This window comes from Salvia hispanica, chromosome 2 (genome assembly GCF_029641045.1).
Source record: "Salvia hispanica isolate PSC_SH4W2 chromosome 2, Shi_PSC_v1, whole genome shotgun sequence".
Lineage (NCBI taxonomy): Eukaryota > Viridiplantae > Streptophyta > Magnoliopsida > Lamiales > Lamiaceae > Salvia > Salvia hispanica.
The window spans coordinates 29,906,044-29,931,808 of record NC_142693.1 but is presented as its reverse complement, the minus strand read 5'-3'; the positions used below and the strand labels follow the sequence as shown (position 1 = coordinate 29,931,808).

The window sequence follows — 25,765 nt, the reverse complement described above, 5'->3', positions numbered from 1 at the left end:
TTACACAAATAAAAAGGTGGTCGATGTATTAAAATTTCATCAATATTACATTACACAACTTTATTATATCGTGGATGGATTATGGATACAGAGAAGCAAGAAAACCAGTAATATGTGATTAACCAGAAATGTCAATAGCCTTCACTTCAGGCTTCTTGACTTCCTCCTTTGGCACCGTCACCGTGAGCACCCCATTCTCCATGGCCGCCTTCACCTGTTCCAACTTCGCATTCTCCGGCAGCCTGAAGCGGCGGCAGAACATGCCGCTGCTCCTCTCAATCCGGTGCCACTTGTCATTCTTCTCTTCCTGCTCCTTGCTTCTCTCCCCACTAATCTGCAGAATGCCACCATCTTCAACCTCAACCTTCACTTCTTCCTTCTTCAATCCAGGAACATCAACCTTGAAGAGATGAGCCTCCGGCGTCTCCTTCCAGTCGATGCGGGCGTTGGCCACCGCGCTGGTTTCACGGGCAGAGGAAGTGAAGTTGTTGGAGGAAGGAAAGTCCTGAAAGGGATCCCACACATCAAGAGAGAACGGGTCGAATACGTTGCTGCTGCGGCGCCCGAAGAAGCTCGGAATCAGAGACATTTTTACTTCTAATCACAGAATTTATGTTTGCGATTGATTGAATGATGCGAGTTTATGTGATTTCTGATGATGAATCGGGATGAAGGAGGTGGAGAATTTATAGTAATGGGAAGAGAAATCGGTCGGTTTCGAGTGGATTCTGGATTCCTCTGTTTCGGGATAGAAATGGAAACGTTAGATTCTAGATTCTACTCCTACATTCTACACATGTCTTAGAAAGCTAATGAATAAATTCACGGCCCATGACCAGCAAGCCCAAATTGTACCTTTTTTTAGAATAGTTAATTTACTCTTTTTTAATTTGAAGTTCTTGAAGAAAAAAAAAAAAAAAAAACTCTGAGTAATGATTGTTTTATAAGCAACAATTTTGTAAAATATAACCTGATTATGAATTTTTATTTTCAAGATACACTTTTTATAATAATATCAAACAGCTTATAAGTTTAATTATTTAAATACTTTATAATTTATAATCTATCAAGATATTGCATCTTATAAATTCTTAAAACATCTCGTAAACTCATGAAGGCTATAATAAGCTCTCTCTAGATATATAATATTCGGGTCCTTGAAATTAACATGCAATAGAGAGACTATGTACAGTAAGTCTAACAAATGAACTACAAGCATACAAGTAATAAGCATAGTCCTAAGACATGGACTCCACAATTCTTAATCACCACAATTTGCTTAATTAACCGGAGATATCTTCAACCTTCACCTGCATTTTCCTACTCACTTCCTCTTTTGGCACCGTTACCGTCAGCACCCCTTTCTCCAACCTCACCCGACGAAGGAACTTCCCACCGCCACCACGGGAGGAGGAGAGCTCGTTTCCACCCACCGATCCTTGGCCTGTTCCAGCCTTAAACCAAGAGATCGTTTTCGACACCACAAGATTGCCCTCAGCAATCTTAGTAAGGTATAAAGTAGTCTCCCCTCCCTTATCAACCGGAAAATCACCCGAATATTTCCGTAGAAATGGCATATTCACCACTTGATAGTGGAACTTATACATAAGAACTACGTTCTCAGTCTCACTCCCACCAGATCCATTGATTTTAACGTCAATAACGAAAGTATCACACGAGACATTTAAAGGAACACAATAGGTAGGGAAGTAGGTGAAGTATATAGGGCCATCACATAAACTTGACTCAGCCTTGCTCAGTACAGAATCTTCATATTTCGTCATTCCTTTATCGCGGAGAACTATTATTGCAGAGGTGTTTGAGCCTAGTTTTATAGGTTTCAAACCCACCTGAATCATTCCAAAGCGAATGAAGCTGTAACCGAATTTATGTGCAATTTTACGAAGTTTAGACAAGTAGAGAGGAACCGTTGTGAATCCTCTATTTAAAGGAATTTCTTTCTCCACAGTGTTAACTATAACAAAAGGAGACCAACTAGAACCCCTTGTTGTCCCAAAAATATCTGAGGCTGAAGAAGGAGGAAGTTTCCAATCTTTAAGACATTTTTCAAAATTTTCGGGGACTTTTTTGTTAGAAATAGAATTCTTCATATTGCCTTAGTCCTTAGATAAGAGTATATGGCTACAAAAACTGGGCAAGATTTACGAGTAAAGAGAAAAATGGGTCTAGCAGACTTACCTCATCATCAATCTTACACCATTTCAGACATAACTATGTGAGCCAGAGAGATTTGGAAAAATGAAATGATTTGCATGATATCGGGCAGATACTAAATAGAAGGTGCTTAAATTAGGTGAGATTAAATTAAAATAAATTTTAGCATCAATAATTGTGTCGAAATTGTACATCCACTTGTTGATTTAATATGGTAAATTTGGCTCAAATTATTGGAGACCGCATTAACTTTTATTCCATATAATATAAGGACTTTTACTAAAGCAAAGTATTGGTCATCCGGTAAACTATAAATTTAAAATTTGTAATCATATATCATCACCAACATCCACGCATAGCATGACAAATTGACAAGGAAAATCTTATTTGTGAAATTTCTACATAACATTACATGAATGAGTCAAATAAAACAAAAATGTAAAGGAAGAAAAAAGAGAATAATAAAATACTTGAACAACAAAGTTTTTTTTAATAATCAATAATGGTTCTCGCTTACACCATGATGATACTACCTATCTCTTGAAGGGATAGGAAGCATCAACAAGGAGTGCAACATACTAAAATTTTACATTAATTATGAGTTCTAAAATCGCTCTTTTTAATCATGAAAAATACATTTATACAACTTTATTATCTCGTGCATACAAAAAACCAAGACTAACGTTCGTAATATATAATTCATAATAAAAAGTACAAAAGAAAAACATACTAAACACTTAGAGCATGATCGTCATCTCGGTGCTTAAGGGAGTATTAATTAAGCACATATTAACTGTTGTGCTCACAAGCCGATGAAGCATTTTGAACACGCGATAATTACACGTTCAAGCGTGTTTGAGGATACATAATGAGGGACATAGAGAGCATATATGATGGCACCACACCAAATTCACCATGTTTCATCCCCAAGCAAAAGAAAGATACAACCTCTCTTTCTCAATTGAACAAAGTTTCAAAAACAAACACGCAACAACATCTCTATTTTACACAACATAACAATCACAAATCCACAATTCTCTTGCTTATATAACCAGAGATATCAATGACCTTCACTTCAACCTTCTTGACAACTTCCACTATAAAAAAAAATGTCAGTTTAGCGATGTAATTGCCGACGGAAAATTTTCGCTACATATTACCGACGGAAAATACATTAATTAAAAAAGGAAAAACATTACCGACGGAATATTCCGTTGGTAATTAGTAGCGAAATTTCGAAATTTTTTCCGTCGGTGAACCGACATTTTTTTGTAGCGTTCCTCCTTAGGGCACCGTCAACGTCAGCACTCCATTCTCCACCGCCGCTTCCACCTCATCCAAGTTGGCATTCTCTGGCATCCTCAAGCGCCAGACAAATCTCCCTTTGCTCCTCTCCATGCAGTGCCACTTGTCAGTTCCTTCTTCACCCCCTTCGCAGTCGCCTCTCTCTCCACTGATCTGTAGAATCCCACCACCTTCAACCGCAACCTTAACTTCCTCTTTGTTGAAACCAGGAACATCCACCTTCAACACATACCCCTTCGCTGTCTCCTTCCAGTCGACATTAGCGCTTCCCATCTCAGCACCGTAGGAGGCGAGTTCATTCCCAGCCACCGATCCCAGGCCTATTCCCAGCACCGGGGAAAGGCTGCGCTCCCTTCATGTAAAAAAACTTCTTTCTCAACGGTTTTGACTCTACAATCAGGGAAGAAGCAGCCACTGCTGCTTCGCTCAAAAATACCTGAGGCTGAAGAAGAAGTTTCCAATTTTGAAGAGATTTTTCGAGATTTCGAGACAACATTCTTTTAAAAAAATTGGCTGAGATTTATGCTACATGAGCATCAATCTAACAGCATTTGATGAGACCTAAGTTAGTGAGCTAGAGAGAGCTGGAAAATGAAATGATTTGCTCATATCGAGCAGATACTATCCAGATCATGAGGTACTTAAATTAGGCCATGGGGTATTAAATTTCACGATCAATATTTGTGTCGAAACAATACACCCACTTGTTGATTGAATATGTTGAATTTGAAGCAAATAATTGGAGTGTGCACTAAAACTATAGAAAATGAAAAAGGTGCTACTAAGCTAGTGAGACTTCTAACAAAAGCAAAGTCTTGGTCAATCGATAAATTATAAATTTGTTACTACTATCGTAGTAGCATTACCAAACACCCACCCATAGCATGGCAAGGAAAATCGTACTATCTGGGAAATTTCTACACAGCATAAATGAAGGAATCGAACCAAATAAAAAGAGAAAACGACAAAAAATAGAGAAAAATATACTCATTATTATTTATCAACCTAACTTAAATAGAATGAATGCATTATCCATCATCCATGCATGTACGTGTGCTACATTATATTAGAGTGAACCATATTGTCAAGTACTCCCTCCGTCCCCTATTAGGAGTCACTCTTTGACTGGACACGGATTTTAAGAAATGTAAAGAAAAATTAGTTGAAAAGGTTAGTGGAATGTGGGACCCATTTTTTTATATTGGTTTTATAATAAGATGTGAGTGAATTAGTTGAATGTGAGACCTAATTACTATTTATAGTAAAAATGAAGTGTGACTCTTAATTGGAGACAGACCGAAATGGAACAGACCGAAATGGAAAAGTGTGACTTTTAATGGGGGACGAAAGGAGTATTTTTATAATATTCAATAATCTTTATCACTTTTTAGTGTAGAAAAAATTAAACATATTTTAAAATTTTCGAAATTAGATTAGTTTTTCCCACCAGAATCCATGACTGAGAGCATACATGCACCCATTGATATTATCAAGTACTCCAGTAGTGTGGACCGTTCTATTACAAATGTAGCCAAAAAGATACTCGGTATCTGAAAATCACCATATTTTTTATAAATGTTAGGAAAAGGGCAAAAGCTTACACAAATAAAAATGTGGTCGATGTATTAAAAATTCATCAATATCACTCTTTGATCATAAGAAATAACATTACACAACTTTATTACATCGTGGATGGATTATGGATACAGAGAAGCAAGAAAACCAACAGTAGATATGTGATTAACCAGAGATATCAATAGCCTTCACTTGAGGCTTCTTGACTTCCTCCTTTGGCACCGTCACCGTGAGCACCCCATTCTCCATCGCCGCCTTCACCTGCTCCAGTTTTGCATTCTCCGGCAGCCTCAAGCGCCGGCAGAACTTGCCGCTGCTCCTCTCAATACGGTGCCACTTGTCATTCTTCTCCTCCTGCTCTTTGCTCCTCTCTCCACTGATTTGGAGAATGCCACCATCTTCAACCTCAACCTTCACTTCTTCCTTCTTCAATCCGGGAACATCAACCTTGAAGAGATGGGCCTCCGGCGTCTCTTTCCAGTCGATCCGGGCGTTGGCCACTGCCGTGGTTTCACGCTCGGAGGAAGGGAAGTTAGCGATGGCGGAGGAGAGAGGAAAGTCCTGAAAGGGATCCCATACATCGAGGGAGAATGGGTCGAAGACGTTGCTGCTGCGGCGCCCGAAAAAGCTCGGAATCAGAGACATTTTTGCTTCTACTCAGAGAATGAATGTGTGCGATTGATTAATTGATTGATTGATGTGAGACTCGAGATTTCTGATGATGAATTGGGATGAAGGAGGAGGAGAATTTATAGTAATGGGAGGAGAAATCGGCCCGTTTCGTGCGGATTCTGGAATGCTCTGTTTTGGGATAGAAACGGTAGATTCCAGATTTTACTCCTACGTTCTACACATGTCGTAGAAGGCCAATGGATAGAAACATATTTTTTTTAAACTTACCTGACTTCGATTTGCTTTTTTCAATGACACTTTTTAAAATTATCTCAAACAGCTTATACGTTAATTATTCAAAGACTTTATCATTTATAAGCTATCAAGATATTGCATCTTATAAATTCTTAAAATATCTCAATAATGCTATATTAAGCTCTCTATATAATAATATTAGGCAAAGAGAATAAATCATAGAAAAGTGCATATTTATAATATTCGGTACCTTGAATGTAACATGGAATAGAGAGACTATGTACGAAATAAGTCTTGCATATTACTACTACAAGCATACAAAATCAATTCGTGAGATTCGTAATTGGTTAAACTGAGACTAGTAAGTATCAGCGATATTTAGGATTTTCTGGGTACTTGGATCAAAGTACCTATATTTCTTTTGGTTTATCTCATGCCCTACAAACACATATTTGATTGCACAGGGGGGAAAGTTTGGTTCTCTTATGTTTGGAAATATGGACGTAGACAGTACAGCCAAAGACTCTAGGTGGCATGCTAAGGGGTTCTGGTATTTGGGCTTGTTGGGAAAGAATGTCAAGAGGGGTTTTCGTGTTTAGGATTTTGGTAGGTAGTCTGTTCATCAAGTATACTGAGGTTGCAACAGCTTCAGGCCAAAGGGAGTCTGGGACTTTGGATTCAATCATAAGGGCATGGGTGATTTCTAGAATGGTTCGATTTTTGCTCTCAGCAGCCCCATTTTGTTCGGGTGTATAGACGCAAGATGTTTGGTGAACAGGACCATTTTTTATAAAGAACTCAGACATGATATTATTGACAAATTCCCTCCCATTATCTGAACGAAGAATTTTTATGGTGGTGTGGAATTGTGTTTGGATCATTTGAAAAAACATGATAAATTTATCAACAACTTCTGATTTATGTTTTAGAAAATAGATCCAAGTCATTCTAGTGCAATCATCAATAAATGTCACAAAATATTGAAGACCACTACCCCCAATAACAGGTGCAGGACCCCACACATCGGCATGCACTAAATCAAACATAAATTTTATACGAGTATCTGAAGGTTTAAAAGACTGTCGGTGGCTCTTGGCCAAAACACATGTCTCACAGGAAAAATCTCTAGGTAATGAAAAATCGGAAAACAAAAGTTTGAAATAACCATGAGAAGGATGTCCTAGTCTTCTGTGCCACAACCAAGCCTCTTTCGTGGACCCGTGAGCCAGCATCGCACTGCCATGTTGAGCTACCCCATCCACGTAGTAGAGTCCTTGGTTCTCAGTGCCACGCCCAATGATCCTCCTCGTCCGAATATCCTGTAAGATACAAAAACTTGGATGCATTAGAAGTGTACAATTCAGCTCTCTTGTCACATGATTCACCGATATTAGTCTCTGAGACAAGCTAGGAACAAATAAACAATTTGAAAGTCGGAGGTTAGGGGAAATTGCTATGGTTCCTGCCCCGGCTACCGTAATTAATTCCCCATATGCGGTTCTAATATAGGTTTCAGTCACTTCCCCAAAATTACTAAAATCAGATCTTTCTGGAGTCATAGTATCTGTGGCATCACAATCAAAAATCCAACCCTTCCTATCAACATTATTGGTATTTTGCACAGAAAAAGCAGCGGAAATATTCATTAGGGGTGCAAAACTTTTTTGAATTGAAATTTGGTCTATAGTAGGGGTTATTTTGCATTTTCAGATATTTAGTGGGGGGTTTTCATAATTATGCATATCTGGGGGTTAATTTTAGGAGGCTAGGGTATGAAATATGAATTATGGGACACATAAGGACCAATCTGAAAAGTATGAAAATACTTGGGGTTTGATCCTAGATCAAACCCATTACCTCCACAATGAGTGTTGCTGTTCCATTTTTGCGATTCAGTCGCTCCAGCTCTCTCCACAAAATTTTCGACCTGAACCCCGCCAATTCCGCCGCCACCACCACTTCCACCGGTGGTTTCTGGATGGGAGACGTTATTTGGCTGATTCGCCCCTCCAATTGCTCCTTCTTGGTGCTGATTTTGGGCATTACTCCGTCTTTGCCCTATCTCACTGATTCCGACGGCGGCGAGCTTCGCCTGAGCTCGTGCTCTCTGCCTTTCATCCCACACTCCGGGTATCCAACGCAGAGAAAGCAGGTCTCCCTCGTGTGTTTGTTCTTCCCGCAATGAGAACACCTCAATTTGCCCTCGTCTATTTTTCCTCCAGTTTGGTGACCGGTTCCGGTAGGCGGCTGTCGCGGTGGTCCACCTCTGTTGGTTGGTCGGTCTCTCTGTGGCCCGAATCCGGAGTCTTTGGTGGTTTTAGGGGATGCCGGTGGCATGATTTTTAATCGAGCCGCTTCCCTCTTGACCCTTCCATAGGCCTCTTTGACTGAGGGTTATGGCTCTTCCTTGAGGATGTCCCTTTTCGGATTGTATCATATTCTGGATTTAGCCCGTAAGGAACTTGAACAGCCTCGATGTGTTTGAGAACTCCCTGAATTGCTTTGACTCCCTTGTCACAGCAGTCGACTAGCTGTTTTCGGCATCGATCCACATTAATCCACAGCCTGTGGATACGCCGGTAGTAGGTTTCCAGGTCCAGGCTTCCTTGCCTGAGTGCGATTGCTTTATCCTCCAGATCGTATATGAGATACGGGTCTCTCTTGCCTTCGAAGGTTACAGCGAGATTTTCCCATATGGCTTTCGAGGTTCGATGATGGGCAAAGTCGGCGATAATGTCGTTTTCGATGTTGTCGACGATCCACGAAAACACCACAAGATCGGTTTCTTCCCAATCGGCATATCCGTGACTTTCTGGTTCCGGTGGCTGGTCTTTGATGTGCGAGTATCCTCCTCTGCTTCCTATCGCGACTTTCATTAGTCGCGCCCACAAAGGATAGTTTTTTAACATTCTTGCTTGTCTTCAACTTTGAAGGTTTGATTTTTGGTTTGGTATCTCCTTCTGAATCTGAATCTGACATTTTCGGTGTGCAGGGATTTTCTAGTAGGAATTTGAATTTTCTGGCTTGGTTTTGGTCTCGTGACCGAGATATGGTATGAATATGAACACGACTATGATGAAATTTTTCTGAGCCGGATCTTTCTCTGCTCTGACGCTATGATAAAATAGATTGGGAGAAGGTTTCGTTTTATTTAGGGTTTAGGATTTTATTTACTTGATGAATATCACACAATATGTTACATTGTTATATAGGCATAGAATATGCAAATATGGTAAACCTAGATTATGAAGATGTTATTCTATCTTTGGTAATAGATCAATTTACAATCAATCACATTATTCTCGGTATCTTCCAACACCGGGCTCGACAGTGGGCATCACTTTACCCCCCAGAATTAAACCGGGGTCAGCCGCGCAACACAACGATGGAGGCAACGAGTAGGCGCACGGTTCTGATAAATAAAATTCCCCAGGTCCAATTTTTGGTGCAATGGTCGTCGGACGCAGATGGAGTCTCCTCCTGGAACCCGAGGAACACTTGCGCTCTCATTTTCCTCATTTACGCCTTGAGGACAAGGGCGTTTATATGGGGGGAGGAGTTGATACGACCATAACCAATGAGATAGCAGTCAATGACAAGGATGAGCTGCACGAGCCCTTGCAGCTGGAATCGACGAGCTTGAACGAAGAGACAGAGTCGAGAACGAGGGGCAGAACCAAGACTAGAGGGATCAAGAAGGGTCGGCCGAAGAGGAACGTGTCTCAGCTGCCCAAGTATAGAGATTTCATCAGATATTAGAATTAGGATTGTTTTGATTTGTTTTGCTTTATTTTTGGTTTATTTCCTTGTTTTACCAAATTATTTACCATTAAGATAGAGTCAAATCTTTTCGGATTTCTTCTTGATTCTTTCCTGAATCGTAAGTCCGAATCAAGCAGGGGGAATTCTATAAGAATTTCCTTAGTTCGAGTCATTGAGAATTAAAGTAGAGTAAAGGTCAAATGTGGTCTTTAACATATGGTCGTTTTATCAATTTGGTCCTAAACATTGCATTATGAATTATTCGGCCCCCCACATTTAAAAACGAGCTGAATTCAGTCCTTTATTGGACGGCTCCGTTAAAATTAACGGTCAACAACCATCTAAGCTATTTTGACTGAATTAAGATTAGATTAAATATTTAATCTTTTTCTAATTTTTTTTCTTATTTTTTTCTTAGGGATTGGGATAGCGGTAGAAATCCTCCGGCGACGGAAATTCTTCATTCCATTTCGAAAACCAATTTGAATCATTTTCCCTCATTGTCTCTCTATCTACAAAATCCCTTCCCTTTTATTCTAAAAATTCCTTCTCATAAAAGAGGATTCTTGGCTAAAAAAAGGGTAGATTTAAATATGGGATTGGGGAAATCTATGGAGTTCAAGAGAGAGATACAAGAGGAGGGGGATTTATCGCTGAGGAGGGTGGCGATTATTGTCGCCGTGCTGGAGTTCTAGGGGGTGCTGCTGAGGGGATGCACGTGACCACCACGATATAGAAGGCCCTATTTCTTCTTTGAGATGGGATTCAGAGTCGGTCTTGTACCGGATGGCCTAGATGAAACCCAAGGAGAAGATCAAGGAGCAGAGAGAAGGGAATCAGGAGGGCGGCAGAGGTGGGAACGTGCGGCGGCAGAGGAGAAGAGGATGAGGAGGGCGGTGGAGTGGAAGAGGAAGAAGAGGAAGATGCGGTAGAGGTGGGAGATCTCCTTGCGGGTGGCGTCGGTTTGGGTCTCCTTGAGGGAGAGACGTTGAGGATGAGCTCCTCCTCTAGTCCTCTTTGAGCCACTACTTCAGGAGGAGTTTGTGAGTTGGGTTATCGACGATCTGGTAGAGGGATCCATGTGTTTGCTTCAATTAGAGAAGATGATTTTGTGTTGGGAGAGAACTTGAACTTCAAACATACAAAGAAAAATAATTAATCTTGCCTCTAATTTAGTCAAAATAGCTTAAAAAACCGTTGACCATCACTTTTAACGGAGCCGTCTGAAAAAGGACTAAATTCAACTCGTTTTTAAATGTGGGGGACCGAATAATTCAAAACGTAATGTTTAGAACCAAATTAATAAAACGGTCATATGTTAGGGACCACATTTGGCCTTTACTCATTAAAGTAATAAAAAACACTTTTTCTCATACTATAGCTTTCGAAACCCTTGCCTCTCGCTAGGGTTATTGTTCTTGATCTCATACTATAAACGTTCTTGCAAACTTGTGCTCTCAATCTTCAATAGGGACAATCATTCTATCAAAGGAGCAGGAGGAGAAGAATGACAAGTGGCACCGTATTTAGAGGAGCAGCGGCAAATTCTGCACCTTATATCGAACAAAAATGAAAAAACTACTCCGTTTGAGAATATGGAATTTGGGGGTGTGGAATTGGAACGAGAGTATAATTTAAATCCAATGTTTGGGTATCGATTTAAAGTTTATATCTCAATTAGATAATTGGAATTCCAAATAGTTACTTATAAATCACATTCACCGCATATACCCATCGTGTGCATACACACACTATATATAAAATACCCACTCTGCACACACAATACAGTATACACAACATACTTACATTGCACATACGCATACTGCATACATTGTGCGTGTGTGCAATGTGTATTACAGTATGCATTTTGTGCGTATACACAAATTCTTCAAATTCATTTTATCAAAAATAGAATTTGATTTCAATTCAATTCCATAGAATTATAATTCCAATTTCATGTACCTGAAGTAAACTTTGAAATAATTTTAAATCACGAACTTCCTACCAAACAGAAATAAGACATTATTTCATGAATTAGATTGCAAAAGCATATAAGTGTATGAGATTCCCTCGTACAAAAGTCCAAAACTATTGACATATACCTACCTAGAAAAAAAGAGCCATTTATTAAGATCTACAAGCATATTCCCAACTGCATTAGTAGTACTATCACTTAATATAATCAAGTATACTACTCCATTAAACACTGCTTGCCTAAGACAAAAGATAACAATAGATAGAAACAAAGATGTTGAAGCAAGAAACCACCGTAACGCCGCCGCCGTCGCCGCATATTCTGATATTCCCGGTACCACTGCAAGGCCACGTGAACTCCATGCTCAACCTGGCGGAGATCCTCTGCCTCTCCGGCCTCCACGTCACCATCCTCCTCTCCGATCACACCCACGGCCGCCTCCTCCGCCACGCCAGCCTCGACTCCCGATTCTCCCGCTATGCCGCCGCCTTCCGCGTCGCCACCATCTCCGACGGCCTCCCCGACGACCACCCCCGCTCCGGCCACCGTATTCTCGACATCATGCTCAGCCTCAAGGAGGTGGGCGGGCCGCAGTTCCACAGCCTCATGGAGTCGAGCGACGGGTGCGTGAGCTGCCTTATCATGGACGGCCGGGTGTCGAGCTTCGCTGTACCGGTGGTGGAAGAGATGGGGATTCCGTTTGTGTATTTCTGGACGATCAGCGTGTTGAATGAAGATCGTTGACTCATTAATTCACAGCTCAAGACTTATCTAGACTTAGTCTTTGTTAGTTTTCAAAATTCCTAATGTTTAGCTATTTTCTGTTTTCGTAGTGGTCCTATTTCTTAGCTATATTCAGTTTAGCGGTTGCATTTTTATTGTGTAGAGTGCCTATAAATAGCACCTCATTTCAATGGAATAAATAAGTCTTTTGAGTCATTCTTCTAATACACAAAGGCTACGTTTATTTCCTTCTTCTTGCTTTACTCTACTCTCTGTTTCCAACATTTGTGGCATCTAGAGCTGGGTTCAATTACGATGGCCAGCAACGGAAGTTCGATGAGTGCTACACAACCACTCATTCCAGTCTTCAAAGGAGAAGGCTATGAATACTGGAGTATTCGGATGCAGACTCTACTGAGGTCTCAAGATCTATGGGACTTCGTGGAGCAGGGATATGCAGATCCCGACGAGGCGAACAGATTGCGGGAGAACAAGAAGAAAGACTCGAAGGCGTTGGCGATCATCCAGCAAGCGGTGCACGATAGCGTCTTCTCCAGAATTGCAACGGCGACCACCTCGAAGCAAGCTTGGTCAACTTTGCAGAAAGAATTCAAGGGAGATTCAAAAGTCATCGTCGTGAGTTGCAATCACTTCGACGTGACTTTGAAACGCTGATCATGAAGAATGGAGAATCTGTGGCTGATTTTTTGTCGAGGGCAATGGCAACAGTCAGTCAAATGCGATCTTGTGGATATAAGATCACGGATCAGACCATCGTTGAGAAGGTGCTCAGAAGCTTGACTCCAAAGTTTGATCATGTTGTAGCTGCAATTGAAGAATCAAAGGACCTATCGGTTTTTTCATTTGAAGAACTGATGGGATCTCTTCAAGCTCATGAGTCAAGGATTAACCGATCGTTTGAAAAGTCTGATGAAAAAGCTTTTCAAGTGAAAGGTGAATTCTCCAATCGGAAGGAGTTCTCTACGGCAAGAGGACGAGGCAGAGGAGGTTTCCGAGGTCGCGGACGTGGCCAAGGTCGAGATCGTGGCGGTCGATCTGATGCAAAGCAATATTTTGGTGGACAGCAAGGCGACAAGAGCCAAATTCAGTGTCATAATTGCGGCAAATATGGGCACGTGAAAGCAGATTGTTGGTCGAAGGAAAAACAAGCAAATTGCGTCCAAGAAGAGGCGAATGATAACAAGTTATTCATGGCGGTTGCAGACGTCGTGGATGTGCCGAATGATGTGTGGTTCGTGGATAGTGGTTGCTCGAATCACATGTGTTCCAACAAGGAGATGTTCAAAGAGCTCGATGAATCTCGCAAGATTCAAGTCAGGCTAGGTGATGACAAATCTATTCAAGTTGAGGGGAAAGGTACTGTACAGTAAAGGATGGCCATGGTAACACCAAACTCATTTATGATGTCTATTTTATTCCACACTTGGCACATAATTTATTAAGTGTTGGGCAATTGATATCTACTGGATATATGGTGGTGTTTGATGATCGTTTATGTGTCATCAAAGAAAAAAAATCTGGGCAAATCATTGCAAAGGTTTGCATGATGGAGAATAGAATGTTTCCGCTGCAAATATCAAATGTGGAGAAATACGCTCTTGTTTCTAGCACGCAAGAGGCGTCGAGGCTGTGGCATTTACGATATGGGCATCTCAACACCAATGGATTAAAGCTTCTTCGTGAGAAAGGTATGGTTCATGGGCTGCCTAAAAATGATGATTTTGATTTATGTGAAGGATGTATCTATGGGAAACAGAGGAGGAAATCCTTTCCTAGTGGTGTATCGTGGAGAGCTTCTAATTGTCTTGAGCTCATTCATGCTGATTTGTGCGGGCCTATAAATACAGAATCGATTGGTGGAAGTCGGTATTTCTTTCTAATTACCGATGATTATAGTCGCATGAGTTGGGTTTATTTTATGAAAAATAAATCCGAAGCCTTTGAGAACTTCAAGAATTTCAAGGCTATGATGGAGAAACAAAGTGAGAAGAGCATCAAGGTTCTTCGTACAGATAGGGGTGGTGAGTTTTGCTCTAATGAATTTAATCATTTTTGCGAGACTAATGGAATACGCAGAGAGTTGACAGCACCATATACGCCGGAGCAGAATGGTGTGGCGGAGAGGAAAAATCGCACCGTTGTAGAGATGGCGAGAAGCATGTTGAAGGCGAAGCATCTCCCCAACTCCTTGTGGGCAGAAGCTGTTGCTACTGCCGTATTCTTGCTGAATTTATCTCCTACAAAAGCTGTTCAAAATCGCACACCATATGAAGCTTGGGGAGGTACGAAGCCGACGGTGAGCAATCTAAAGGTTTTTGGATGCGTAGCTTATGCTTTGGTGAGCTCTCAACATCGTCGAAAGCTTGACGAGAAATCTGAAAAGTGTATCTTCATTGGGTACTCTTCTCAATCTAAAGCATACAAGCTATATAAACCTCCTAGTGGAAAAGTTATTATCAGCAGAGACGTTGTTTTTCATGAAGATGCTGGCTGGGATTGGGAGAGCAAGCAAGATGACCCATATACTCTCTTCCCGCTGGACACGAGTGATGCAGATTCTGGTGTGAATTCGCCGCACAGCAGCCCTCCGAATTCACCACAAAACAACCCCATAAACTCACCAAATACTACTCCTCCAAATACGCCTCATACCAGCCCTATAAATCCTCCAAACTTAAATACACCACCTTCATTAAGTAGTTGTTCATCTCTCGAAACACCCCCTCCACGAGGCTATAGGTCTCTAACTGAACTTTATGAAAGATGTACTTTTGCTCTTATGGTTGCGGATCCAAATCGGTTCCATGATGCTGTTGGAGAAGAGAAGTGGCAGAATGCAATGAATGAAGAGATTGCAGCAATTGAAAAGAATGGAACTTGGATGCTGGAAGACTTGCCGGAAAATAAGAGTGCAATTGGCTTGAAGTGGGTGTTCAAGACGAAGTATAATGCAGATGGGAGTGTGCAGAAACACAAGGCTCGTTTGGTTGTCAAGGGCTATGCGCAGAAGCAGGGCATCGACTATGAGGAAACGTTCTCTCCGGTTGCTCGCTTCGAAACCGTGAGAATGTTCTTGGCTTTGGCTGCACATCTTAAGTGGCCTATCTATCAACTTGATGTCAAGTCTGCGTTTTTGAACGGAGACTTGGAGGAGGAAGTCTATGTCATGCAGCCGGAAGGATTTGTTGTTGAAGGCATGGAATATAAGGTCTATAGGTTGAAGAAAGCTTTATATGGCTTGAAGCAGGCTCCGCGAGCATGGTACAGCAAGCTGGATTCGTTTTTCCAGCAAGATGGATTTGAACGAAGTGCTAATGACCCTACGTTGTATGCAAAGAAGGGAAGTAACAGTAGTTTGCTCCTTGTTTGTGTATATGTTGATGATATAATATATATGGGATCTTCTAACTCTCTTGTTACTGAGTTCAAAAAGAGTATGATGAATATGTTTGAGATGACAGATTTGGGTTTGCTTAATTATTTTCTTGGATTGGAAATTAAGCAAGGAGAAGATGGAGTGTTCGTTTTCCAGAAAAAGTATGCCGAGGATCTTCTCAAACGCTTCAACATGACGAATTGCAGAGCTGCAATTACTCCCATGAATATGAATGAAAAGTTGCAACTCAAAGATGGTACGGAGGAAGCTGATGCAGTAAGCTTTCGGAGTCTAGTTGGAGGTTTGATTTATTTAACACATACGAGGCCCGATATTGCCTTTGCCGTTGGAATGGTTTCCAGATTTATGCACAATCCAACACGTCAACATTTTGGAGCTGCAAAAAGGATTCTTCGCTACATAGCTGGAACTCAAAATTTTGGTATTTGGTACTCAAATGTTGCTGATTTTGAGTTGGTTGGGTTCACGGACAGTGATTGGGCAGGTTCGGTGGATGATAGGCGAAGTACTTCAGGCTTCGTGTTCAATCTTGGGTCTGGAGCTGTGACATGGAGTTCGAAGAAGCAAGGAGTAACAACGCTTTCGACTGCAGAAGCAGAGTATGTGGCTGCTACTTCTTCAGCTTGTCAAGGAGTGTGGTTGAGAAGGTTATTGGCTGATTTCGAGCAGGAGCAGAAGGAGGCTACTGGAATTTTCTGTGATAATCAATCAGCTGTTGCGATTGCAAAGAATCCAGTTATGCACGGGAGAACGAAGCACATTGATATTAAGTTTCACTTCATAAGAGATTTGATTAATGAAGGGGTCATCTCTTTGAAGTTTTGCAGCAGCCTTGAGAACTTGGCTGATATTTTCACCAAGTCGTTGTCTTCGGAGAAGCACATCAAGTTCAGAAATATGCTCGGAGTGTGCAATTATGAATCAAGGGGGAGTGTTGAATGAAGATCGTTGACTCATTAATTCACAGCTCAAGACTTATCTAGACTTAGTCTTTGTTAGTTTTCAAAATTCCTAATGTTTAGCTATTTTCTGTTTTCGTAGTGGTCCTATTTCTTAGCTATATTCAGTTTAGCGGTTGCATTTTTATTGTGTAGAGTGCCTATAAATAGCACCTCATTTCAATGGAATAAATAAGTCTTTTGAGTCATTCTTCTAATACACAAAGGCTACGTTTATTTCCTTCTTCTTGCTTTACTCTACTCTCTGTTTCCAACACAGCGCCTGCTCATTTTGGTCGTATTTCTGCATTCAAGAGATCATCGACGCCGGCCAAGTTCCTTTTAAAGGTATATTCTTACTTGTTTATTCATTTTTATTTTGAATAATATGTTTTGTTTGAATATTTTATGGAAGCGGTGATAACTGTAAAGTAAAGCTCCAAAATATAATGTCATCAAATAATCAAATGGAAAAAAATACTACTCCACAAAATACCTTACTCTCACAATAAACTAAGCACCTTTAGCTATAGATCCATTAACCACCTCGAAGTTAGGTCTAAATTTGAAATAATCAACATAAAACGACAACATCACAGCCAAATAAATTCGGTAGTAGTATAAAGAAGTTAGCAAAAACAAGAATTACACTCTAAAATTACGAGCAAAAAGATTAGAGAAAAATAATACCTATAGATCATGATTAATTAGTACTACTAGTCTACAATTATTTCTAATTAAACACTACCAAAGATTCAAAATTCCATTTGAATTTTAATTTTGCAACATACTTCACTTCATTAGGAGGAGCATATACCACCTCAAATTTTCCCTTATATAACTATAATAAAAATTACTATTAATTTATTATTTCTCATACTTAATGGAGTATTAATTCATTCTATCTTAATTTCTCTTTATTTATTTTACTTAACTGGACACATTTTTTTATCGCAAAAATATCTTCCGCGTGGGATAACGGAAACTACAAAATATAAATCACTCATGCACACTAAACACCTTTAGCAATAAATCAACTAATTTTGCTCAAAGTTAGGTCTAAATTTGAAATCGACATAAAACGGCCACGTTATTAGTCTAACAAACTCAATAGCTGTAAACCTTGTCATCTTCAACGATGGAATCAGAGAGTTGAAAATGAATGATGAGTTGGATAGCGCTGGCACTGCAATGAAATCCTTGACAGAAATCATGAAAGATAACAAGCAAGAAGTCAGGGATCCTTGACAGAAATTATGGAAGATTACAAGCAAGAAATTAGTGATCCATTCCATAGATAGAATGCAATCAAATCAAAGTATACCTTTGACATGTAGACATTCTCCCTATATAATGGGACGTACTGATCTCCAAATTCATCATCTAATACAATCATCTTTATGCAATACAGTAGCCTTGTTCATTTTCTAGCTATGGCTTTGAAGGCCTTCAATCTAACTTTATGTCATGGTATCAGAGCCTAGGTTTCGTACCTAGGCTTTGACCCCTTCCTTCACCTTAATCTCTTCTATCTTGAAATATGGCTGAAAGTGACAGCTCTAGCCCAACACAACAAACTTCAGTAAATAACACCCTCACCATTCCTATGCTTCCGCAAAGTCACCCGATATCCACAAAATTATCCGATAGCAATTATTTGATCTGGCGTCAACAAGTCTTAGCCACTGTTAGAGGATACGGACTCGAACCGTATCTCATGGGAGAGCAAATTGTTCCGCCAAAAATGGTGGTCACAACAGAATCGTCAACTATGTCGCCGAATCCGAGCTTTCTTGCGTGGCATCAGCAGGATCAACGCCTAGCGGCATGGCTGCAATCTTCTCTTGACGAAAGTGCAATGGTGATCGTGGTGGGTTTGACCACGAGTAGGGAGATCTGGTCGGCTCTTGAAACGAATTTCTCCAGCCAGTCTAAAGCAAAAATTATGCACTACAAGCTCCAACTACAAACCTTAAGAAAGGATTCCCTCACAATGATGGAATACCTCAACAAAATCAAGAGCATATGTGATATGCTTGGATCAGCGGGATGTTGAATCATGGAGATGGATCAAATTCTTCACATCTTGAGTGGCCTCGGAGCTGAATACAATCCTGTGATGGTGACGATAACATCCAAAGGTGAAACCTGGTCTGTTCAAGAAGTTACAGGACTTCTCTTGAGTTTTGAATCCAGATTCGAATCCACCAAAAGCCTCTCCATCAATGTGGATGGATCTCAACCTACTGCTCACCTGTGTCTCAGGCTCCTCCTCCAAGAAAGGAAAACGCTATTGGCCATTATGGGAGCAGCTTCAATCGAGGGGAAGGTAGCCGTGGAGATGGCAATTTCAGAGGTCGTGGAGGTCGAGGTGGCTACAGAAGTCGCGGCAATCGAGCCACCTGCCAACTATGCCAGAAACCTGGACACATGGCAGATAGGTGCTGGTACAGGTACCAACAAAATTTTCCAGCAACTGCATCTCAGCCCAGACAGTCCAGCTTCAATCCGCAGCATGTACCACCACCTCCTTCGGCAAACTTGGTGCAAACAAGGGGAAGCCCTAGTCATTACTCTCAAACTAATATCAGTGGCGACAACATGTCCTCTTGGTATCCCGACTCTGGTGCCACCAATCATGTAACAAATGATTTCAATAATCTGACCACCTCTTCTGAATACAATGGAGGTAATAATCTTCACCTTGGGGATGGTCACGGGGTCCCCATTTCTCACGTAGGTCAGTTTATTGCTAAATTATCTCCTTCTTCATCAAGAACTCTTTTGCTAAAAAATCTTCTCCTTGTCCCTAAAGTCACCAAGAACCTTCTGAGTGTCTCCCACTTTGCTCGAGATAATAATGTGTTTTTTGAATTCCATTCTTCTTGTTGTTTCGTGAAGGACCAGGTCACCAAATCAATTTTGCTCAAGGGCTCCCTTGAGAATGGCCTTTACAAGTTTGATCTCCACAAGCCTGCTGCTACTTTATCATCCACTCCCATATCACAGTTGAAGAAATGTGTTCCAGTCGCCTATACTTCTTCATTAGGGCACTCTACTGCTTTCCCTAAATCTACTACATCTAGCATAGATCTTTGGCACAAAAGGCTTGGCCATTGTGCTTTCAATATTGTTGAAAAGACTTTGCATAGTTGTAATATCCCCTTCTCATCTATGAAATCAAGTTTATTATGTCATCCTTGCGGTGTTGCTAAAAGTCATCGTCAACCATATTACACTTCTTCTTCTCTTTACACTGCTCCCCTCCAAATGGTACATAGTGATGTTTGGGGTCCTGCCCCCTTGTGTTCTAGAAATGGTTGCAAATATTATGTGAACTTCATCGATCAATTCAGTCGTTATACATGGCTCTATCTACTCAAGTCCAAATCTGAGCTTGTTGACGTGTTCAAACACTTTATGGTGTTGGCTGAAAATCAATTTGATACAAGAATCAAGGCTCTCCAATCTGACTGGGGTGGTGAATACAGGGGTCTTTCATCCCTCCTTCAATCTCGAGGGATTGTGCACCGAGTTTCCTGCCCATATACTCCCCAACAAAACGAGATGGCTGAGCGGAAACACCGACATATCACTTAGATGGGTTTGGCACTTCTAGCTCAATCAGGGCTGCCCACATCTTTTTGGGATGATGTTTTCACCACAGCCGTATATATCATCAATCGCCTCCCATCGCCCACTCTCAACAATATGTCCCCATATGAAAAATTTTATCACAAAAAGCCTGACTATACACTGCTAAAAACCTTTGGTTGCCTCTGCTATCCACATCTTCGCCCTACCAATCATCACAAGCTCGAGTTTCGATCTGATGCTGCAATCTTTATTGGGTACAGCTCTTCTCATAAGGGTTATAAGGTTTTACTTCCTTGTGACAAAGTTATCATCACACGGAACATCTTGTTTGATGAATACACATTTCCTCATAAAAAACCACTCTCTTCCCCCATCACAAATCCCACTGTCACCTCTTATACCTCCCACATTGCCTCTCTCTTTTCCCTCATTACCACCTGCACATATGCTCACTCCAGATTCTCCAATCACATCCGTCTCACCATCTACTATACCTCCAAACTCTCCTATACCTCTCAGCTCCCCCCCGACTCACATATGGACATCTCAGATCATGATTCTCCTGATCATGTACATGGATCCCCTCCACCCACCTCTCAACTACCACCTAATCAAGATCCTCCACCTGCTGTCACCTTTCAACCACCACCTAATAAAGATCCACCATCCACAGATTCATCCTCCTCGCCTTCCCCAATAACTCAGCCATCTAGCACTCATCACATGGTGACTAGATCTAGAACAGGAATTTTCAAGCCAAAGTTATTTCACATCAGTGTAATCGATCCTTCATCCACTGTGCCTCGTTCCATCCGCCTAGCTCTATCTATTCCAATCTGGAAAGCAGCTATGACAACCGAGTTTCTTGCCCTTCTTCGCAACAAGACTTGGATCCTCACTCTTTTGCCCCCGGGCAAAAATCTGATCGATTGCACATGGATCTTTCGAATTAAGAAGCATGTGTCTGGCTCAATTGCTCGCCATAAAGCTCGCCTAGTGCCCAAGGTTTTTCACAAGAAGCAGGCTTCGATTTCATTGATACCTTTAGTCCCGTTGTAAAGCCAAATACCATCCGTCTCATCCTAAGTATAGCAGTCTCATCTGGCTGGTCGATAACTCATCTCGATGTAAACAATGTTTTCCTATTGGTTCATTGGAAGAAGAAATATACATGCGTCAACCTTCCGGTTTTGAACAGGGTGGTCCTAATGTGGTTTGCAAGCTCAATAAGGCGTTGTATGGTTTGAAACAAGCTTCTCGTGCTTGGTTTCTAACCATTCAATCAGTGCTTATGGGTCTTGGATTCATTCAGTCTAAGGCCGATACTTCACTTTTCTTTCGCAAGATTGGCTCTGAAGTAATCTATCTCTTGGTCTACGTTGATGACATGCTCATCACCGGCTCTTCTCCGTCGGCCATACAACTTGTGATTAAACAGCTGAACAGTAAGTTCTCACTGAAGGATCTTGGAGAGGTATCCCATTTTCTCGGTGTGGAGATTTCAAAAACCTCTCAAGGAATCCACCTCTGTCAAGCAGCCTATATCAAGGAATTATTGCTCAAGGTCAAGATGGACAGTGCCAAAGCTTCCTCCACTCCTATGATTTCTGATTCGAAACTTAGCAAGCATGATGGTGATCCTTTTGTCAAAGGTAAGCTTTACAGAAGCGTGGTTGGTGCATTACAGTATGCAACAATCACAAGGCCGGAAATCAGCTTCTCTGTTAACAAGGTCAGTCAATTTATGGCGTGCCCTCTTGATCAACACTGGAAAGCTGTAAAGCGAATTCTCCGTTACCTTGCTGGCTCAGTTAATCATGGCATCCACATTCGTGCCTCTAATTTTAATCTCACTGGCTTTTGTGATTCTGATTGGGCTTTGGATCCCGATGATAGGAAATCGGTCTCTGGCTACTGCACTTATTTTGGGGGTAATTTGGTTTCATGGTGCTCACAGAAGCAAAAGGTTGTATCTCGTTCCAGCACTGAGTCAGAATACCGCAGCCTTGCACTCCTCGTTTCTGAAATAACTTGGCTCACCTTGCTTCTCACTGAATTGGGCATAAAACTTCCTCATTGTCCGATCATATGGATTGATAACATGAGCACTATCGCCCTTGCTTCAAATCCTGTCCTCCATGCTCGTTCGAAACACATCGAACTGGACATTCATTTTGTAAGAGACAAGGTAGCAGCAAAAATGATAGACCTTCGCCATGTCCCGACCACGGATCAAATAGCAGATATATTCACAAAGCCCTTGAGCCACCAATTCTTCTCTCGTCTGCGGAATAAACTCGGAGTTTATTCTCGTTCCTCCATCAAATTGAGGGGAAGTGTAAACCTTGTCATCTTCAACAATGGAATCAGAGAGTTGAAGATGAATGATGAGTTGGATAGAGCTGGCACTGCAATGAAATCCTTGACATAAATCATGGAAGATAACAAGCAAGAAGTCAGGGATCCTTGACAGAAATTATGGAAGATTACAAGCAAGAAATTAGTGATCCATTCCATAGATAGAATTCAATCAAATCAAAGTATACCTTTGACATGTAGACATTCTCCCTATATAATGGGACGTACTGATCTCCAAATTCATCATCTAATACAATCATCTTTATGCAATACAGTAGCCTTGTTCATTTTCTAGCTATGGCTTTGAAGGCCTTCAATCTAACTTTATGTCAATAGCATAAAGAAGTTCAGAAAAACTAGATCCCGGAGTTACACACTAGGAAAAAACACTTAATCAAGGAAAAAGAATGCTTCTATGTATATCATACTCCCTCCGTCCCACAAAGATTGTCCCATTTTCCATTTTCGTCCGTCCCACAAAGTTTGTCCCATTTCACTTTTATCATTTTTGGTAGTGGACCTCATATTTCACTAACTCATTCCTACTCACATTTTATTATAAAAGTAATACTTTAAAAGTATGACTCACATCCCACCAACTTTTTCAACTCACTTTTTATTACATTTCTTAAAACTCGTGCCAGGTCAAAATGAGACTATCTTTGTGGGACGGAGGAGTACTATTTAATTTACCATTTCTCATTAAACACAATCTAATTTTGTTAACCTAACCTTCACAACGTAGCATTTTCCAAACTCACATCCAAACTATTGATTATTTTAATTCAGATAAAAATGAAGACAAATTGACATATTGGAAAAGGAAAGAGATGGACTTAATGGTCACAAGCGTCCCGGGAATGGAGAACCTTCTCCGGCGACGCGACATCCCGGCCTTCTGCAGAGTCGAAGACATCAACGATGCCGGCTTCCAATCCATCAAAACAGAGACCAAAAGAACAGCTCAAGCCACCGCTCTCATACTCAACACATTCGAAGATTTAGAAGGTCCAATCCTCGATCAAATCCGCAAACACATTCCCAATCTCTACTCCATCGGCCCTTTACACTCCCATTCGAAAGCATTGCTGAAAGCAAAAGGAGTCGAATCATCGCATCATTCTAGCAGCTTCTGGAAGGAAGACAACACCTGCATTGCCTGGTTAGATTCTCAACCTCCCAATTCTGTGATATATGTGAGCTTTGGGAGCATCACAATGTTGACAAGAGATGAATTGTTGGAGTTTTGGTATGGTTTGGTTAAAAGTGGTTATAGATTCCTGTGGGTGGTTAGACCGGATTCGGTTATCGGGGATGGAAACGAGATCCCGGTTGAGATCGAGGAAGGTACGAGGTTGAGGGGGTTGATGGTGGAATGGGTCCCACAAGAGCTAGTTCTAGGGCATGAGTCGGTTGGGGCGTTTTTTACGCACAGTGGATGGAATTCGACTCTGGAAGGTATAGTGATTGGGGTCCCGATGCTATGTTGGCCTTATTTTGCGGACCAGACTACGAATAGTAGGTTTGTGAGTGAGGTGTGGGGGGTTGGATTGGACATGAAGGATACTTGTGATAGGGTGTTGATTGAGAGGATGGTTAGGGAGGTGATGGGAGTTAGGAGAGATGAGTTGTTGGAGAAGGCTTGTGGTATGGCGAATTTGGCTAAGGCTGCTATTTGTGAAGGGGGGACTTCGTGTATGAATTTGAATCGATTGATTGAGTTCTTGAAGTCTACGGTTTTGTGAAGGTTTTAATCAATTTAAATCATCATCTATGATGAATTTGAATCGATTGATTGAGTTGTTGAAGTCCACGGTTTTAGGAAGGTTTTAATCAATTTAATCCATCGTCTATGTGTTGGATGATCATGGAAACGAATTGTAGTGTATGTTGTTATTCATAAGTTGCAATTTGGATGGATCAAATAAGACTGCTTTGTTGACAATGCTACGTGACGAATCAATCTTTTTCTTCTAAAACAAATTTTGCAAATTTGGTAACAGTCAATAAATTCTGTTGGTTGACAAATTTACAAGAAATCTCAATTATGTCAAATTCTATCTAGTTTCATAAAATTGATATTCGCTGCTTGTCATGATAGTATTTTTTAATTGTCCTACCATAAAAAATTTCGATTTCGACTTTTGCGATTATCACATGATAAAAAGTTCAGTATAGTCTACGTATCTTAGAATTATAGACATGGCACATACGTGTCGATATTTCGATTTTTTGCGAATTTCACATAAAATAAATTTTGATGGTGGTATGTCATCAATTATTTAGGGTGGGGAACATACATTTATATTAAATTGAATGGAGACTAATGTCATTAATTTATTAGCCGGAAGACTTTAAAATTTCGTTAAATTATGACTAGACCCTCAACGTTTAAAATAAGTGAATATTTTTAATAATTTTACTATAAATTTCAGGTAATATAGTAAGACTTTATTTTAAAAAATAAAGTTCTTATTAACATCCCACACATACAAAATCAACTACTGATTTTGGGGAGTGATCAATTACTAACTCATCATTTAATTGCTAATTACAACTAATTTAAGGCTATAAAATTTTAGAAAACGTGTGGTCTACAATTTGCCACGTGTAATTTTTATTTTTATTAATAAAATAAAAAAAGATTAAAAAAACGTTAAATTAGGGTTTTAGATGAAAATGTCAATATAGTGTTTCAGAAATATCAACACAATGCTTTGAAAATGCCTTTAAGAATGTTAATCCATTACTTATATTGACATTCTACATGTATTATATTGACATGCTTATATTGACATTCTACATGTATAATATTGACATATTTTATATAGTATGTTTACATTTCTGCTTTACGAAAAAAATTGAAAAAATTTCGAATTTTTTTTTAAATTTTAACATCGGAACATAGAACATATGCATATGTGATATCGTTGGAATCCTTATAAAGTTATCTTTAATTTGAAATATGTTATATGAATTTAAAGTTTTGAGATTTCTTTTAAAAGTTAATTATAACTAAACATGTAGTTAATTAACATTAATACCCCTATTAATATTTTATAGAATTAATCC

General features: G+C 40.4%; 3 protein-coding genes across 3 annotated transcripts; 1 reads left to right on the top strand and 2 right to left on the bottom strand.

The window, feature by feature from the left end:
- On the bottom strand, window positions 1–2,235 carry LOC125202274 (uncharacterized). The gene is made up of 2 exons (XM_048100646.2): window positions 1,287–2,235; window positions 1–601 (listed from the first exon to the last, which is right to left on the bottom strand). The coding sequence occupies exons 1-2, from the start codon at window positions 2,109–2,111 to the stop codon at window positions 119–121; spliced, it is 1,308 nt and encodes a 435-aa protein (XP_047956603.2). The 5' UTR covers window positions 2,112–2,235; the 3' UTR covers window positions 1–118.
- Window positions 2,236–5,103: 2,868 nt separating this feature from the next.
- On the bottom strand, window positions 5,104–5,830 carry LOC125199513 (18.2 kDa class I heat shock protein-like). The gene has a single exon (XM_048097503.2). The coding sequence runs from the start codon at window positions 5,698–5,700 to the stop codon at window positions 5,221–5,223; it is 480 nt and encodes a 159-aa protein (XP_047953460.1). The 5' UTR covers window positions 5,701–5,830; the 3' UTR covers window positions 5,104–5,220.
- A 5,982-nt stretch (window positions 5,831–11,812) lies between these two features.
- Window positions 11,813–24,438, top strand: LOC125191816 (7-deoxyloganetic acid glucosyltransferase-like). The gene is made up of 3 exons (XM_089066001.1): window positions 11,813–12,384; window positions 17,019–17,086; window positions 23,483–24,438. The coding sequence occupies exons 1-3, from the start codon at window positions 11,933–11,935 to the stop codon at window positions 24,436–24,438; spliced, it is 1,476 nt and encodes a 491-aa protein (XP_088922127.1). The 5' UTR covers window positions 11,813–11,932.
- The last annotated feature ends 1,327 nt before the right edge of the window (window positions 24,439–25,765 follow it).

Coding starts and splice junctions, on each gene's coding strand:
- LOC125202274 (XM_048100646.2), bottom strand. CDS start 2,111: ATGAAGAATTCTATTTCTAACAAAAAAGTCCCCGAAAATTTTGAAAAA. Junction 602..1,286: donor AGGTTGAAGATATCTCCGGT/TAATTAAGCAAA, acceptor TAAATTCTGTGA/TTAGAAGTAAAAATGTCTCT.
- LOC125199513 (XM_048097503.2), bottom strand. CDS start 5,700: ATGTCTCTGATTCCGAGCTTTTTCGGGCGCCGCAGCAGCAACGTCTTC.
- LOC125191816 (XM_089066001.1), top strand. CDS start 11,933: ATGTTGAAGCAAGAAACCACCGTAACGCCGCCGCCGTCGCCGCATATT. Junction 12,385..17,018: donor TATTTCTGGACGATCAGCGT/GTTGAATGAAGA, acceptor TTTCCAACACAG/CGCCTGCTCATTTTGGTCGT. Junction 17,087..23,482: donor CGGCCAAGTTCCTTTTAAAG/GTATATTCTTAC, acceptor ATTTTAATTCAG/ATAAAAATGAAGACAAATTG.